Source organism: Merops nubicus, unplaced genomic scaffold (genome assembly GCF_000691845.1).
Source record: "Merops nubicus isolate BGI_N331 unplaced genomic scaffold, ASM69184v1 scaffold3527, whole genome shotgun sequence".
NCBI lineage: Eukaryota > Metazoa > Chordata > Aves > Coraciiformes > Meropidae > Merops > Merops nubicus.
In genome coordinates, this window is record NW_008620805.1 from 35,940 (window position 1) to 51,296 (window position 15,357).

Sequence of the window (15,357 nt, forward strand, 5' to 3'; positions counted from 1 at the left end):
GCCTCTGAGAGCAGTAGCGGGAGGAGGCAAGGGGAGATGAGAAATGCCTTTTTCCCTGCAGGATTGGTGGGACAGGTGCCTGGTCCTCCAGAGGATGTGAGCTGTTTTCCAGAAACCAGAGCCATGTCGCTTGCCAGTGCAACCACATCACCAGCTTTGCTGTCCTGATGGACATTTCCAAACGAGAGGTGGGTGGTGGCAGCCTCGCGGTTTTGGTGGCTTCGCTTTTCAAGGGCTTTGATTCAGAGCTTGAGCTTTGAGCTTGGCTCAGAGCATCCCCAGCAGATCGATGCCATGTTGCAGTGTGTCAGGAGTGCATTGCCCCATGCCTGGCTGCACTCACTGTTGGGTCTGCTGAGAGGAGATTCTTACCTGGTCGGTACCTGCCCATACACACTCAACACGTTGAGTGACTTCATCCGCTCCTGTTGGTCCTCAAGCAGATTTGTACGTTGGCTCGGCAGTAATGGAAATATTGACATTCCAAGAGGTAGGTTGGATTGAAGAAAAAAAGGAAGGAGAATCTCACAAAGGTCCTGGCAATCTGTCCTTTTACAGAATGGGGAGGTGCTTCCTCTGAAGATCGTCACTTACACGACTGTATCCATCTCACTGGTGGCTTTGCTGATCACCTTCATACTGCTGGTCCTGATCCGCACGCTACGTTCCAACTTGCACAGTATCCACAAGAACCTGGTGGCTGCCCTTTTCTTCTCTGAGCTCGTCTTCCTCATTGGAATCAACCAGACTGACAACCCAGTAAGTATTTCTCCCTGCTTGTCAGCTAGAGGAATTGTCAAGCCTTAAATCAGGAGGTTCATACTGTGACTTTTACCTGCCCCCATCCATTTCACTTCCTTTTCTTTGTTACTTCTGCACAGCCTCAACCATCACTTGAAAGACGTCAGACTGCTAAGCTATTCTTGTGTGTTTTCCGTGGTTCATACTGATGCCAGGAGATAGGACTAGTACCATGTTTTCAGAGAAGATACAGCAGCAGCCCTGTTTAAGGTTCATCCCCAGAACTGAACCCTGAACACTGATTTTTTCCTTCCTTTCCATCAGTATGTCTCCTGACTCACTTTGTCTGTTCAGTAGGACGCTCTGGTTTCTCCTGCAGCAGGTGCCTCAGAGGCCCATACAGCTCCTGGTGTTGACCAGTAGGTAGGTGTGTACAGGTGCTAAAATGCATGTTGCACACCCACCATGGCCATTCTGGAGAAGCCACTTGCCAGGCATGGGACAGCTTGCTACATCCAAGAGTCAGCAGGAGAACTGTCACTTTGCTTTGTGCCTTCCAGCCACAGTGATGGCTGGCATCAGCCCATCATATCTGTTGCCAAAGCTTAGTGCAGGCCTCTCCAGCATTGTGCATGTCAACAAACACGAGCCATGAATGGACTGAATATGAGACAGATGCCACACGTGGAGTGTGTATGTTCTGCACCTAGGATCCTACTGCTATCTGAACTCTGTAGCAGTGTAGGTAGAATTGCTGCTGACTCCTAGGAGCACCCATCTCAAAGGTCACGGTTGCCATGCAGACAGGCAGGACAAGGGTTCCAGCACTGCCAAGCTTCACAGCTGGCTGCACCAAGCAGGCAGTAGACAGGTGGAAATGACATGAATGTCCTTAACAGAGATGAAGAATATTCAAAATGTTAGTGTAGGGATTATCTGAACACTCTGAAGAAAATTTATCTTCTAGAAATCTGTTACTGTATATGTTTCAGTCTAAATTTTGAGAGGGAATTGCAATCATGAGATGAAAACACACACATACAAAAAAAAAGGAACATGCTGATTCCACATGCTTCAAGCAGCAGAAATGGGAGAATGTGCTTGTGTTCAGTGAGTATCATCACTGTTATGGTGATGGCACCATGGTGCCTAACCACACAGCCTCACTTGCTGTAGAACTTCAGCCTGAGGTGTCACCCTGGATCCTAACACCCATTTGAACTATAACATACAGTTTAGAATGTATCTGACCTTGACTAATTTCAGTTTCCAGTTACTGAGTGCTGTCAAGACCTTTTCCTAGTAAATTTGAGAGACCTCTCATGTAAGAACTGTCTTCCTAGGAAGCCTCTGTTCAACTTCTGTTTCATGTGTAAAACCAAATAAAATTAAGCTGCTTAAATTCTTCAGTTTCTAAGATTCAGTTTCACCTGTTGCCTTTTTTCTGGGCTTTCTTCCCCCACTTTACCCTTTGAAACCTGGACAAAGCTTTCCAGCTGGTACTGTCACTTCCAGTCCCATATTCTGAAATTCCCCTGCACCAGGAACTCCCATCCCTTACCTGCTGCTATGGTGAGATCTTCTGCAGTGACTTGTCCTCTGGGATATGGTCTCAGGTCATGTGTGGCCCATGTTGTCTTTGTTTCATAATATACAAATTTGCATGTTAAAATAACTTTGCTGAGATGAACTCACCTGGCCAACTGACCTCCAGCACTCCATGTAACGTGACCTTCCCAGGCCTTCTGCAGCACACCCCTCAGTTTTTCACTGCATTTCACTAGCATTTATACTCTTTCAGTTCTCCAGCATGAATACTGAGGAGCAAGGGACCAAGCACATCCCTGCAGATTCTTACCAAAAATGATGTAGTAATGTAGTTTGATGGCTTCTCATTTCCAGATTCCTTTCATTATATCATGAAGCACCAAGCAAAGGTTTGTAAGAGTAGTGAAGCAGTTCATTAGAGTAATACCAAATACTAACAGTGACACTTGGTGAGACTGTTCTCTTTTGCTCCTTCTCATTTTCATGCTTTGGGGCTCACGGTGTGATCGTGTCCTGTAGTGTTACCAGGACTCAGTGAAACACCTCAAACGTTTAACCCACTTACAAAGATCTTTTAAATTACAGAATATATTTCATAAGGCAGAAAGCCACACCTTACAACCTACCCAATCAATCTGAGAAGTTAGGAGGGCTGTAAGCCACATCTACTTGAGACAATTATTCATCTGTCTGTATGGAATGAGAGTTGCCTAACGAGTTATGCACTGATGAACATAAAGAGGTAAAGAATGCTGGAGCACAAATAATGCTGTGCTGCTTGGCACCCAGCCTGGCTTTTATGGGTTTCTGTAAATTAACGGTCACATTTCTGGGCGAGGTTTTAATCTTTCCCTGGACTATTGGTAGAAAGTGATTTATTTTCTTTCTTTTTTCTTACCTGAAAAAGGTAATGTTCAGGGCAGCAGTCTACTCATATGTACGTGCGAGCTGGAACAAAAAAAGCCCTGCTTACATAGAGGGAAGAAAGGTCTTTTATTCAGTGAGCTACATTTTCAGCAACAGTTGGTGTTAGAATAAAGCTGATGCAGTAAGGGAACCCAGAAAGCTGGCGGTGGCTGTATGGTTCCTTCACTTGGCAAAGTTAAACAGGGATACTTATGTTTCTGAGCATTATACCATGAAAAAAACACTAAAGCAGGGGCAGTGCTGCACAGGAACAAAAGGTTCCAAAACACAATGTAAAACTTTTTGAAACAAAAATTGAATGGTCACACAAAGTGCTCCTAATTCAGGCTTATCACCAGATCTTAAAACAAATTATTTGCTTTGCTTCTGAAAAGAGGTTGTGAGATTTCAATTCAGGTGTCGGATGCTCATGGCCATTCCTGTTTTCACCCATCAAACTGTCAGGTTGGGAGGGAGAGCTGGTTAGGTGTCATTTCATTACAGAAATGCAAGTCTGTGAAGGTCAGAGGTTTCAAGGTGGCCATTTAAGCACAAAGATGACTTCAGCTACCAGTTTGCCCACTGCAGCTGTTACTCCTAGTCACTGTAAGGACCTGGTCTCTTTGGTTTTGGCAGGTCCTTCATATTTGCTGCTCTCAGTCTGGCAGGGCTCAGTGCTCCACTTTGTGCTGCTGACACAGGATAAAAACCAAATCCATGCCTGGGACTGGAAGCTCCAGATCTCCTTCTTCCTAGCTGAAGATATGAAGTATCCAGGCAGCACTGGCCTGCTTTCTGTTTGTCCTTGTGGCTTCTGTGCCTGACAGCCTCAGGAGAAGGGTAGAGCTGAGTATTTCTGGACTCAGAATATCCGACAGCCTAGCCTGGTGGTGAGGGCAGTTTTCTGCAGTGAACAAGAAGACATTAACCCCCTGGTCAAGCCAGGTAGAACCTGGAAGCCACTCTTCCACTTTGTAGTCAAATACTCTGATTTTGACATTAGGTAGAAGATTGATCTAGAGAGTAGGTGATGATCTACTTCTGGCTGCATCATTTCAGTCCAGTGATAACAGCCAGGCATCCTCCATAACTTTTTGAAGTGTAGTTAGACAAAGTCTGCAGGGTTCATCAGTGAAGGGCAGAGCTGCAAAGACAAAAAAGATGGCCACTGCCTTACCCCATGGATGCATCCATGCTTTTTCTTCTTGATGTTTTTTTTTTAAGTGTCCCAGAAAAGGAGCTGTAGATGAAACAGAGCTCTTCAGGCCTGTGACACAGACACACAGGGGCAAAATGATCTGCTGATCTTATGTTAGATATTAAGATCACATCAAATTTTGTTTATTTGTGAGACATACATTTCATCTATCTTGATAAGAAAATTCCTCAAAGAAAGACTGGATTTCTTTAGCTGAAGTCTACAGATCACCTGTTGTTCATGTCTAGCACATTAACTTCCTGGGCTGAAGCACTGTGGATTTCTGTTCCCAGAAGTGAAGTTTCTCAGAGCAAGAACAACTTCCTTAGAGACTGGGCCTAAATGGAACACCTAAGATCTCTCTCACACACATATACACACACCCCCCACCTCAAGCCAACCACAAGGAAAATTTCTTTTTTAGTAGTTTTAAAAGTCAGTAGTTTTCTTGTCTACTAGTAAAAAATTTTAAAATTGGCTTTTTTTTATCTACTAGTATCGGGCACAAAACATAGTCTACTTTAAGACAAAATAAGACTGTATCAAAATAGCACACATCCTTGGAAAGATCTCTGTCATTCTCTGGAAAGAATAAAGTAGCAGAAAAACCCACAGGATGTGGAAATGGGGGACACCAAAGCAGTGCAGGGCGGAGGGTGGCCCTGCTCAGGAGCAGTGTGCAGGGAGGTGGTTTGGCTGATGCAGTTAAGCACGCTGTGGCTGAACTTGGTGTTGTGGCGTTGTGCAGGCAAGACACAAGGCAGGGCAGAGGGTCTGCAGCCTCTACAGGGGCAGGTCTACCTCTTGCTCTGTGCCAGGAGGAAGAGCCAGGAGCTCTGCCAGCCCTGCCTCTCCTGCAGGTGGAAGGAATTCAGTCAGAAAAGCCCAGATCCTCACATTTCAGCAAACATGCACAGAGAGACTAACCACAGAACGCAGAGGGTAAGAGCAGTGACAGAAGCATTTTGGTTGATAGGGTAAAGCTGAACTAGACTCAGAACAGGCCACATTTTTTTTTTTTTTTTTAAAAAAAGGCTTTCAGAATATAAACAGCTTGTCTGAAACTCTGAAAAACTTAATTAACGCCAGTATATTTGTTCTGCCTAAACCTTTCTATTACACTTGCCTTTAGCTGCACGGGGGAGCTGGTGACTCATCAGATTGAGATTCAGAAGAGCAACTAATTTCCTTGCCCTTTCCCTTCTGCAGTTTGTGTGCACAGTGATTGCCATCCTCCTGCATTATTTCTACATGAGCACCTTTGCCTGGATGTTCGTGGAGCAGCTCCACATCTACCGGATGCTGACGGAAGTGAGGAACATCAACTTTGGGCACATGAGGTTCTACTATGTCGTGTGTTGGGGCTTTCCTGCCATCATAACAGGTATCCTCAAACACCCCAAAACAGCTTTGTTTCCCTTCCCTGCCATCTTCACTAGCCAGACTGAGTTACCCCATCCAAGAGAGCTATGAGTGCACTCAACTGCTGCTGTCAGTTCAGTGTTTTCCTGAATGAGGACAACACCAAATCATGTCTAGTACAGGTCAGCCTGAATTTGTCAGATCTATGTACCAAATGCCTCTCACCCTAGTTGAAGCGACACTGACAATTTTGGAATTCCATAAACATATTTTCATCCAGCTTAAAACAGGATGCTGCTTGGGAGTAGCAGGATTTTTAACAACTTCCCTGGTAGCCTTCAGAAATTTTCCTTCCCTGTGCTGGTACCTTGGGCAAGGGACACTGGGTCCCCTGGGGAGGTAGCTGCAGTGGCTTCAGAAGCAGTGCTGCCCACAGGACATTGCTGCCCTTCACTGGATGCTCCCGTTGCCTTCACTCGACCAGCAGTAACTGCTCCCTGAAGGGGATTTCAGCAGTTCTGTTTTACTTGGCATGAAAATGAGCTGGGAATACTCAAGCAGTTTTTTACTTGATTTTGGATACAAAGGCAGTAACTTCCAGTTGAGGAAAAGTAATGAAAAGCTGGAGGCAGTAATCTTTTAAACTGTTTCAGAGTGATCCACAGGAGCATGTCCATCTCCACCCTCACCATGGCTATTTTTGCAGTCAGACATTTCCAGTGCTACCCTGGCACATGGTGCTACATTAATTCAGGCAGACAGCTCCTTGGGAAGTGCATTGCACCGAACAGTTGGAGCAGGGTGTTTTGGTTCAACTATTTCAGCATGTTTCTGTTACCATATGGGAAATCAGATCATAGGCAGACAGTTAACTTTTATCCAATTACTTTTATTTTTACAGATAACAACATACTGTCAGCAATGGCAGAGGTTTAGATGTCTCTTAGATCAAACAAATAACTATCACTCATATACACTTGGAAAATGTTATGGAACAAGTTAGACTTAAAAATAAATGGTTTTCTGTGTGGCCTAAGAAAGTGTAATGCCAAAACATGGTGTAGGTTAGTACAGGTTAGTTCTGACTCCAGAGAGCTGGTAAGTTTTTCCTTATCACCTTGACTTCTACAATATTTCAGACCTGTTTAGCTTTTATGGGTAAATAGAGGACTACAGTGATATATTCAGGAACGTTTAAGTGCAATCAGATAATTTGTAGCATCATTTCTAGTGGCAAAGAATTATTATAGTTAAATAGCAATAAAGAGTTTGGACACAGAACTCTTTAGAAGCATTTTGTCAGAAGGATTTTCTGTTTCTTTTTTAGTTTCTCTCTTGAATTTTAAATTAATTCAGACCTTCTCAGCAGCAGTATTACACAATCTAAATATTATAAGTACACCATTCTTATATTTTTCTACTTGGACATGGTTCACTGTGATATGGAATTATTTTGCACTTTTAAAACTATGAGTTACTGTTGCAGATTGTCTCCTGTAATTTAATCGGTGAGTCCACTGAATTTGCAGTTCATTTAAATGAAAAGCCAGATCCCTATTACTGAGAAACTCAGAGGATTTTGTGAAATGAAGGATAAAGAAAACTAAGCCTTTAGTTTGCCCTTCCAGGTTTAGAAATCATCTGAAGAGAAAATTATTTCATCATGAAAAGTACAATGTGGGATTTGTTGCCCTTGGATAACTTTCTTATTGTACATATTTGAAATAAACTTCTTCTAGAAATCTTAATGTCTAAATAGTAAAAAGGTTCCAGCTTCATAACATCCATCTTAAGCGCAATTTCTTTTAAATTGTTTTATGAAAGAAGGATTGCATATGTTTCTTAATAGTGGAAAAACCTAGATATGGGAAGGGATTTTAGTCTTCAACATCCAAAAGACTTTTTTTGTTTTATGTGCAAGATTAATATCTAGCACGCTTCATCTTTATCATAGCATAAAAACAAACAAACAACAGCCTGCAACAGAAGTAGCTTTGCTCTGTTTTGTTTATTTATTTTTTCTATTTTCCATGCTCAAATTAACATTTGTTTCAAGCTGGGGCATAGTGGTCCTAAGGCATCCATGGTGGGAGCAGGCTACTTGCAGAAGGGAACCTTGGCCTTCAGAGGAGGAAGAAACTTAGTAAAATGATTACACGGGGAACACTCCAGCAGGGAAGAACTGCATTTAATCACAGCATAGGAAAGCAAATGGCCATGAATAAAAGTAAGATGGAAGTTGGGAGAAGGCTTACATCCATGAAAAGGGTGTAGATCTGGAATATTCCTCTATGGGGAATGATAGTGGAACATTTTAAATCTGCTTTAAGCTTGCTCATTTCTAAAGGTAGATTGATCCATCTAGGAGAGGGATTTTATGACTTCTTTGCCTCAGGAGCAAGGAACTGGATTTGGCACCCAGCAAGATCCCTCCAGTTCTGTGTGTCTTCGTGGCAACGTGCTAACCAGCTGGCATATGTAACTGCTCTGCCACGGAGACTGCAGTGCTCACGTTAAAACAGGTTCTTCCGTAGCCCTTAAACGGGTTCAGCCCAGAAAATGGCTCGTGTGCTGCCAATACTAAGCGAGGCAATGAGTCAGGAAGGAGGTGAGGCTGACCTACAGTCAGACACAGATGCTGAGCCCTCAGGAGCTCAGAGGGGGCAACACATGCCCCTCCAGCAGCATGTCCCCCTGGGGTGCTCTTGGCACGCTCCTGGGATGGGTGCTGGCGCCCACAGGGTGCTTGGCCATAGGACCAGCCCCAGTTCCTGCAAACATCAGTGAGCTGTCACACACCCCACACACTCAGTCTGCTCAGGACAGCCAGGCTGCAGCACTTAACTGATGTGCCCAAAGGATTCTCTGCATTACATTGCATTGGCTTAATTCTGCCTTTGGGCAAAGTGTTCTTTCATTTACTGTTGACTGCAGTAAAATTTGAACCACATACCTGACGACTGACATTTGCCCCGTTTGTTTAGGGTATGATTTTGAGAGTGAAAAAGTGCTGCTCTCTGCCAATTACTCTTACAGCCAGATGTTTGGTCAAACTGTAGGTTAAGTCTCACTAATGGGGAAATCAAGTCCTGGGAAACAGACTGTGTCTATAGAATTACGTCTGTATAAAATACTTTATGATCCCTTAATCATTTATGTTTAATTCTTTCTGGATGGCAACTGCTGAAGTGGGTGGTAGAAGGGCCAATGAGGTCAGGGAAGGAGAACAGTCCTATCTCGTTCCACATTTCAGAGAAAACAGATCCAATATCCACTGCTTTGCCAAATGGCCAGTTTAATTTTCACAGACCGTAGGCCTGTACCAGATGTGAATATTGGCTGTGGGCCAGCTTTCAGCAGCAAGTGTAAGGCAGCTACCTCTCCCTTTCTCAGTGCCTTTCATCAGAGCACACGGGCTCCAGTTCCAGAAGCTGTTCCTCAATGCACGTGAGTTCTCCTCGTGGAGAGCAGCACTGCCACCACCCTGGAGGGCCTGCCTGAGTCAGGGCATGCACATAGTGCCCCTGCTGCCCAGGCAACACGCCGCAGCCATCTACCATATGTCAGTGGCCACAGGCCTTGCAGGGATCGATTTCTGTGTCTTGAAGGAGGAAGACCTCTGCAGATGGGGTTCACCTGTCTCAGAGGAGGAAAGGGATCCTGGCACAGGTGTTGGCAGGGTGCACTGAAAGAGCTTTAAAGTAGATTTGAAGGGGGAAAGGGATAAAACCAGGCTAGCTAGAGGTAGGCGTGGGGTGGCAAAGCGATGTTTGAGAGATGGTGAGCTAGTGAGGTCCTTCCGTCTGCCGTGTCCGTGGAGGTAAGGGGTGGAGATCTATGTGACAGCAAAGACACAGGAGCTGTTGATGTGTTAGAAACAGCAGGAGCCCCTGAGAATAGCCATGTAGGAATCTGACCTTCTCCCTGCAAAAAGGTGGCAGGATCAGTAGCCCAAGTGAAGTGCATCCACGGCAGTGCATGGAGCATGGGCATCAAACAAGCGGAGCTGGTAGCCGGGGTGCAGCTGGAGGACTATGGTATGGTTGCTGTCATGGAAAAGCATTGAGATGACCCACACAACTGGAGTGCTGTGTTGGATGGCTACAAACCCTTCAGAAGGGACAGGCCAGGAGGACGAGGCAATGGGGTAACCCTGTATGTTTGGGGGTGTTTTGTTTGTCTAGAGCTTGATCATGATGACGATAGAGTTAAGTGTTTATGGGTAAGAATCAGAGGGATGGCCAACAAGGCAGATATCATGATAGGATTCTGTTATAGACCACCCAACCAGGATGAAGAGGCAGCTGAAATATTCTGTAAGCTTCTGGGAGAAGTTTCACAGTCACTACCCCTTGTTCTTGTGGGAGACTTCAATTTACCAAATGTCTGATGGAGATTAAATACAGCAGAGAGGAAACAGTCTAGGAGGGTCCTGGAGTGTGTGGAAGATAATTTCCTGGCGCAGCTGCTGAGTGAGCCAGCTACGGAAGGTGTCCCATTGGACTTGTTTAGGAACAGAGAAGGACTTGAGGGTGATGTGATGGTTGGAGGCCATCTTGGGCATAGCAATCACAAAACGATACGGTTTTCACTTCTTGGAGAGGGAGGGAGGTTAGCAGAACTGCCACCTCGGACTTCTAGAGGGCAAGCTTTGGCCTGTTTAGGAGACTGGCTGACAGATTCCTGTGGGAGGCAGCCCTGAAGGGCAAAAGAGTCCAAGAAGGCTGGATGTTCCAAGAAGGAAATCTTAATGGTGCAGGAGCAGGCCGTCTTCATATGCTAAAAGATGAACTGGCATGGAAGAAGACCAGCCTGGCTGAACTTTGGCAGGAACTCAGGGTAAAAAACTACAAAAAAAAAAAGAAGTCCTGACGTTTGGAAGAAGGGGCAGGCAACTCAGCAGGACTACAAGGCTATCATGGGGTTACGCAGAGAGACGATTAGAAGGGCAAAAGCCCAACTGCAACTTAATCAGGCTACTGCCATCAAAAATATTTCTATAAATCCATGAACAGCAAAAGGAGGACTAAGGAAAATCTCCATCCTTTATTGGATTATTTTCCTTTATGGGAAACATAGTGACCAAGGATGAGGAAAAGGCTGAGGAACTTAATGCCTTCTTTGCCTCAGTCTTTAATAGTAAGACCAGTTTTCTTTTGGTACCCACCTGCCTGAGCTGGACAACGGGGATGGAGAGCAGAATGAAGCCCCCATCATCCAAGAGGAAATGGCCACTGGCCTGCCACACCACTTGGACACACACAAGTCTATGGGCCTGTGTGGGAGCCACCCCAGGGTACTTGAGAGAGCTGGTGCAAGTGTGTACCAAGCCACCTTCCACCATTTATCATCAGTCCTGGCTAGCTGGCGAAGTCCCAGTTGACTGGAGGTTAGCAAATGTGACACTTGTCTGGAAGAAGGACTGAGAAACTCCAGAGCTGTCAGTCTGACCTCAGTGCCAGGGAAGGGTATGGAGCAAAACACCTCGAGTGCTGTTAGATGGCACGTACAGGACACCAGGCAATGGGGCCCAGTCCACACAGGTTCATGTAAGGCAGGTCCTGCTTGACTAACATGACCTCCTTCTGTGAAGTGGTAACCCACTTAGTGAATGAGAGAAAGGCTGTGAATGTTGTCTGTCTAGACTTTAGTAAAGCCTTTGACACCATTTCCACGGCGTGACCCTGCAGAAGTTGGCTGCTCCTGGCTTGGACGGGTGTACTCTTCTCTGGGTAAACACCTGGCTGAATGGCAGGGCCCAAAGAGTGTGATGAATGGAGTTGTTAAATCCAATTGGTGGCCAATTACAAGTGGTGTTCTGCAGGGCTCAGTACGTTACAAGTGGTGTTCTGCAGGCCTCAGTACTGGGACCACTTGTGTTTAATTCCTTTATCAACGGTCTGGCCAAAGGGATCAAGGGTACCCTAAGTAAGTTTGCAGGTGACACAAAGGTGGGTGGGACTGTTGATCTGCTTGAGGATAGGGAGGCTCTACTGAGGGACCTGGACAGGCTGGATCCATGAGCCTATGCCAAAAGTACAGGGTTCAGCAAGGCCAAATGTTAGTTCCTACACTTGGGTCACAACAACCCCATGCAAGGGTGGCTGGATAGCTGCCTGGTGGGAACAGACCTGGGGGTGTCGATCAGCAGCTGCCTGAACATGAGCCAGCAGTGTGCCCGGGTGGCTGGCAGGCCAACAGCATCCTGGCCTGCATCAGAGACAGTGGCCAGCAGGACTGGGGGAGTGATTGTCCCCCTGTACTCAGCACTGCTGTGGCCACAGCCTGAGTACTGAGTTCAGGTTTGGGCACCAGAGTACAAGAAGGACATCGAGGTGCTGGAGTGTATCTGAAGAAGGGCAACGAAGCTGCTGAAGAGTTTAGATAAAAAGTCTTAGGAGGAGCAGCTAAGGAACTGGGGCTGTTTAAGCCTGGAGAAAAGGAGGCTGAGGGGAGACCTTCTCATTCTCTACTTCCACCTGAAAGGAGGTTGTAGCGTGGTGGGTAACAAGTGATAGGACGAGAGGAAATGGCCTCAAGTTTTGCCAGGGGAGGCTTAGGCTGGATATTAGGAGAGAGTTTAGATAATAAGTCTTAGGAGGAGCAGCTAAGGAACTGGGGCTGTTTAAGCCTGGAGAAAAGGAGGCTGAGGGGAGACCTTCTCATTCTCTACTTCCACCTGAAAGGAGGTTGTAGCGTGGTGGGTAACAAGTGATAGGACGAGAGGAAATGGCCTCAAGTTTTGCCAGGGGAGGCTTAGGCTGGATATTAGGAGAAAATTCTTCACTGAAGGGGCTGTCCATCACTGGTCTTTTCCAGCATAAATGATTTGGTGATTTTTCAGGTCAAAGGCAGCCATCCCAGTCCTATCACCATAAGGGTGAGTTGTAAGTCACCAAATCAGGCAGCACTGTAAATCAGCAGGTGGAGGTTGGACTCAGAGACTCCCTTGGAATTGTCTAGGCTTTGACAAAATAAAACAATAAAAGGTGTTTTCTTCACTCGGTTGCCTTGGAGGCATTAGCAAATTCCATTTCAAAGAGCACTGGAAGCAAGGCGAGGGACGTGGGACGGCAGCTCAAAATGAATCCCACCCAGGCTCCAGCAGTTAACTCCCCTGAGTTCCCAGTTTCCTTTGTCTCTGGTGTTATTTCAGTGACAGGAAGCTCATGGCAGTTAAGAATGCATGTTTGGTTTTTTTCTATAGTAAAGACATATTCTTAGTTATGATTCATGTCCTTCTGCTGCACAGGCTTACTGAAATTCCTCAACGTGTCACTCACCCTCAGGGCTTCATCACACTGTGTGAGTTTGACTATAAAAATGCTGAAACAGAATTAATTTAGGTCTTGCCTTTATTGTCATTTTCTATGCAGCTGAACTTTATTCTGATTGGCAAAATTTGTGGTGTCCTTTGATATGGAGTGACCAGGGTTAGAGGTTTTGATTTACAAAAGTTTTATTTCAAGATCTGCCTCGGTTTTGTCCTCCTAGACTGTGCTGCTGAGCACATTTTCCCATTATCACTTTTTTTGTCAGTGATTGGAAAATGTGCCTGGTTATATAGAAGATCTCAGCAGCACCTTTCTGATGTCCTTTGTCTTCATTTTGTGACCCAGGGCTTGCTGTTGGTCTGGATCCACAAGGCTACGGGAATCCTGATTTCTGCTGGCTGTCTGTTCATGACACCCTCATCTGGAGTTTCGCTGGGCCCATTGTAATGGTCGTAGTTGTAAGTATGGTGGAGCTGACACCTGGAGCCATCCTTTCCTTACTGCTTTTGTTTTATGTTTTGTCAAGGAGTAGTGATAACATGAAGCAGCTGTATTCCTTGCATTGAACTCGGTGTCTTCTGAGGGCTGCTTGCCAGTGCAAAGACTGCTTGTGGAGCAATAGCTGTGTGACCAGAAACCTGCTTATGGTTTTGAGTTTGCTTTGTTCCATGTTTGAACGGTTGGTTGGTGAGCTTGTTAAACAAATCCACAAAATGAGCCACTATTAGTTACTTTATCTGTAAGTCCTAAAGGAATATTAAATAATCCTGCTTTCAGGAATTTAAAAGAATGGGCTGGTGTTTAACTCCTCATGTAAAGCTCCCCTCAGAGCAGCGGAAGATAAATATTCATGGTGTGACCTGAACACCACATGCAATTCTGATCTACTCAAAAAGTATGAAGTGGACCTGGAAGCAGTGTAGACGTGGCTCACGAGTCATGAGAGACACGGGACAACCCCTGCTGGAGGACCAACTAAGTGGACTGGGAGCCTGCAGCCTAGGGAAGAGAAAGCTGCAGAGGAGGGGGAGGGAGTAGCCTCTAATAGTGTGGTGATCTGGAGAAAATGGCTGTGGAGCCAACTTTTCAGTGTCTTTTCCAACACAAGCAGTAGCACAAGGCAGCAGCTTCAGAATAAAGAGGACAAGCTGCATTGTTTCCCCACAGTGAGTTAAGTTAGAAACTCCCAGGAACAGGACAGTGGCAGTGGTAAAGCTCTGCATGGTTTCAGAAAGTGAAGGACCAGACAAAGTCTCAGCACTGACACTCACTATGCCTAAGGAGGAACACCCCACCCCACCTAGTACGTCCCAGCCGTGGAAGTCAGTGGAGGCTGGAGGAGTATTCAGAGGAACTGGGGGAATGTTGGGAGGAAGGTTGGACTTGGTGATCCTAGGGGTCCTCTCCAACCATAGGGACTCTGATTATCACTATATGCTTGCTCTGTTACTATATTCTTACATTCTTGTTTGTCTCAGCTGACACGGTGCTGGGCTGAATGCACTCTGGTCTGGCTGAAGACAGATATTCTTTCACTCAAGCCTCTTTGCATAGGCCTGTCAAGTCCCAGGGTGTTCTTTACTATGTTGTCTTGAAATGAGATGGATCTTTGAACTTAGAGACCTATAAACTAGGGGAAAATATTCTTGGCACCATGAACCATTTTAGGATACAAATTGCAATTTCACTGAAACGTGAGCTCTAAGAAGTGTACAGGAGGAATCCATGCTGATATTTCAATTTCCCTTTCAGATAAACACTGTCATCTTTATACTGGCAATGAAGGCATCGTGCAGACGAAGGCAGCGTTCCTTTGAAAAAAATGGAGTCAGGTAAGTCTGGGTTCAAAAACCTGTGGAAAAAGTTCTGGCCATGAGTAATAAAGGGACAGAATTGCCTAAAAGCAAGTGGTGGAGTGGGAAATAAAAAAAGTATTTGGAGGAGACAGTCAGCATTGGTAGAGGCAATTGGTGCTCCCTCACCAGCACCTGCTCCTGAGGTTTCCTTGGAGGCTCTGTAAAATCACCATGGTTCTCTGCACCACCAGCAAGGGTAGGCAGGAGAAGCAGGGGAGCAGGAAAGGTCTAGTCTCTGGGTGGTATCCTTAGAGTCCTTCCAGATCTTTCATTGTGCTCCCTACCAACACTGTAACTTCACCACTGCCCATGGCATGCCCAGGTGGACATAGTCCTGGGTCTGCTTGTGCTTGCCCATGGCTCAGAAAGGTCTCCTCTCACAAATGCCTGGGGCACCGGCCGTGTCATGGCAGAGACCTGTTGAGGGTCCCGTGCTGAGGACCAGCCTCCCCTGTCCTAGTCCCCAGGGGAT

At 45.7% G+C, this 15,357-nt stretch overlaps 1 protein-coding gene across 1 annotated transcript in view; it reads left to right on the forward strand.

Moving 5' to 3' along the window:
- The window catches only part of LOC103776689 (cadherin EGF LAG seven-pass G-type receptor 1-like), a gene marked incomplete at both ends in the record, with an annotated part of 44,424 nt that extends 29,563 nt beyond the window's left edge, over positions 1-14,861 (forward strand). The window contains 5 exon segments of the mRNA XM_008944211.1: positions 62-188; positions 559-759; positions 5,603-5,777; positions 13,375-13,487; positions 14,782-14,861. Coding sequence (XP_008942459.1) covers positions 62-188; positions 559-759; positions 5,603-5,777; positions 13,375-13,487; positions 14,782-14,861 — 696 coding nt within the window.
- Positions 14,862-15,357: the final 496 nt, after the last annotated feature.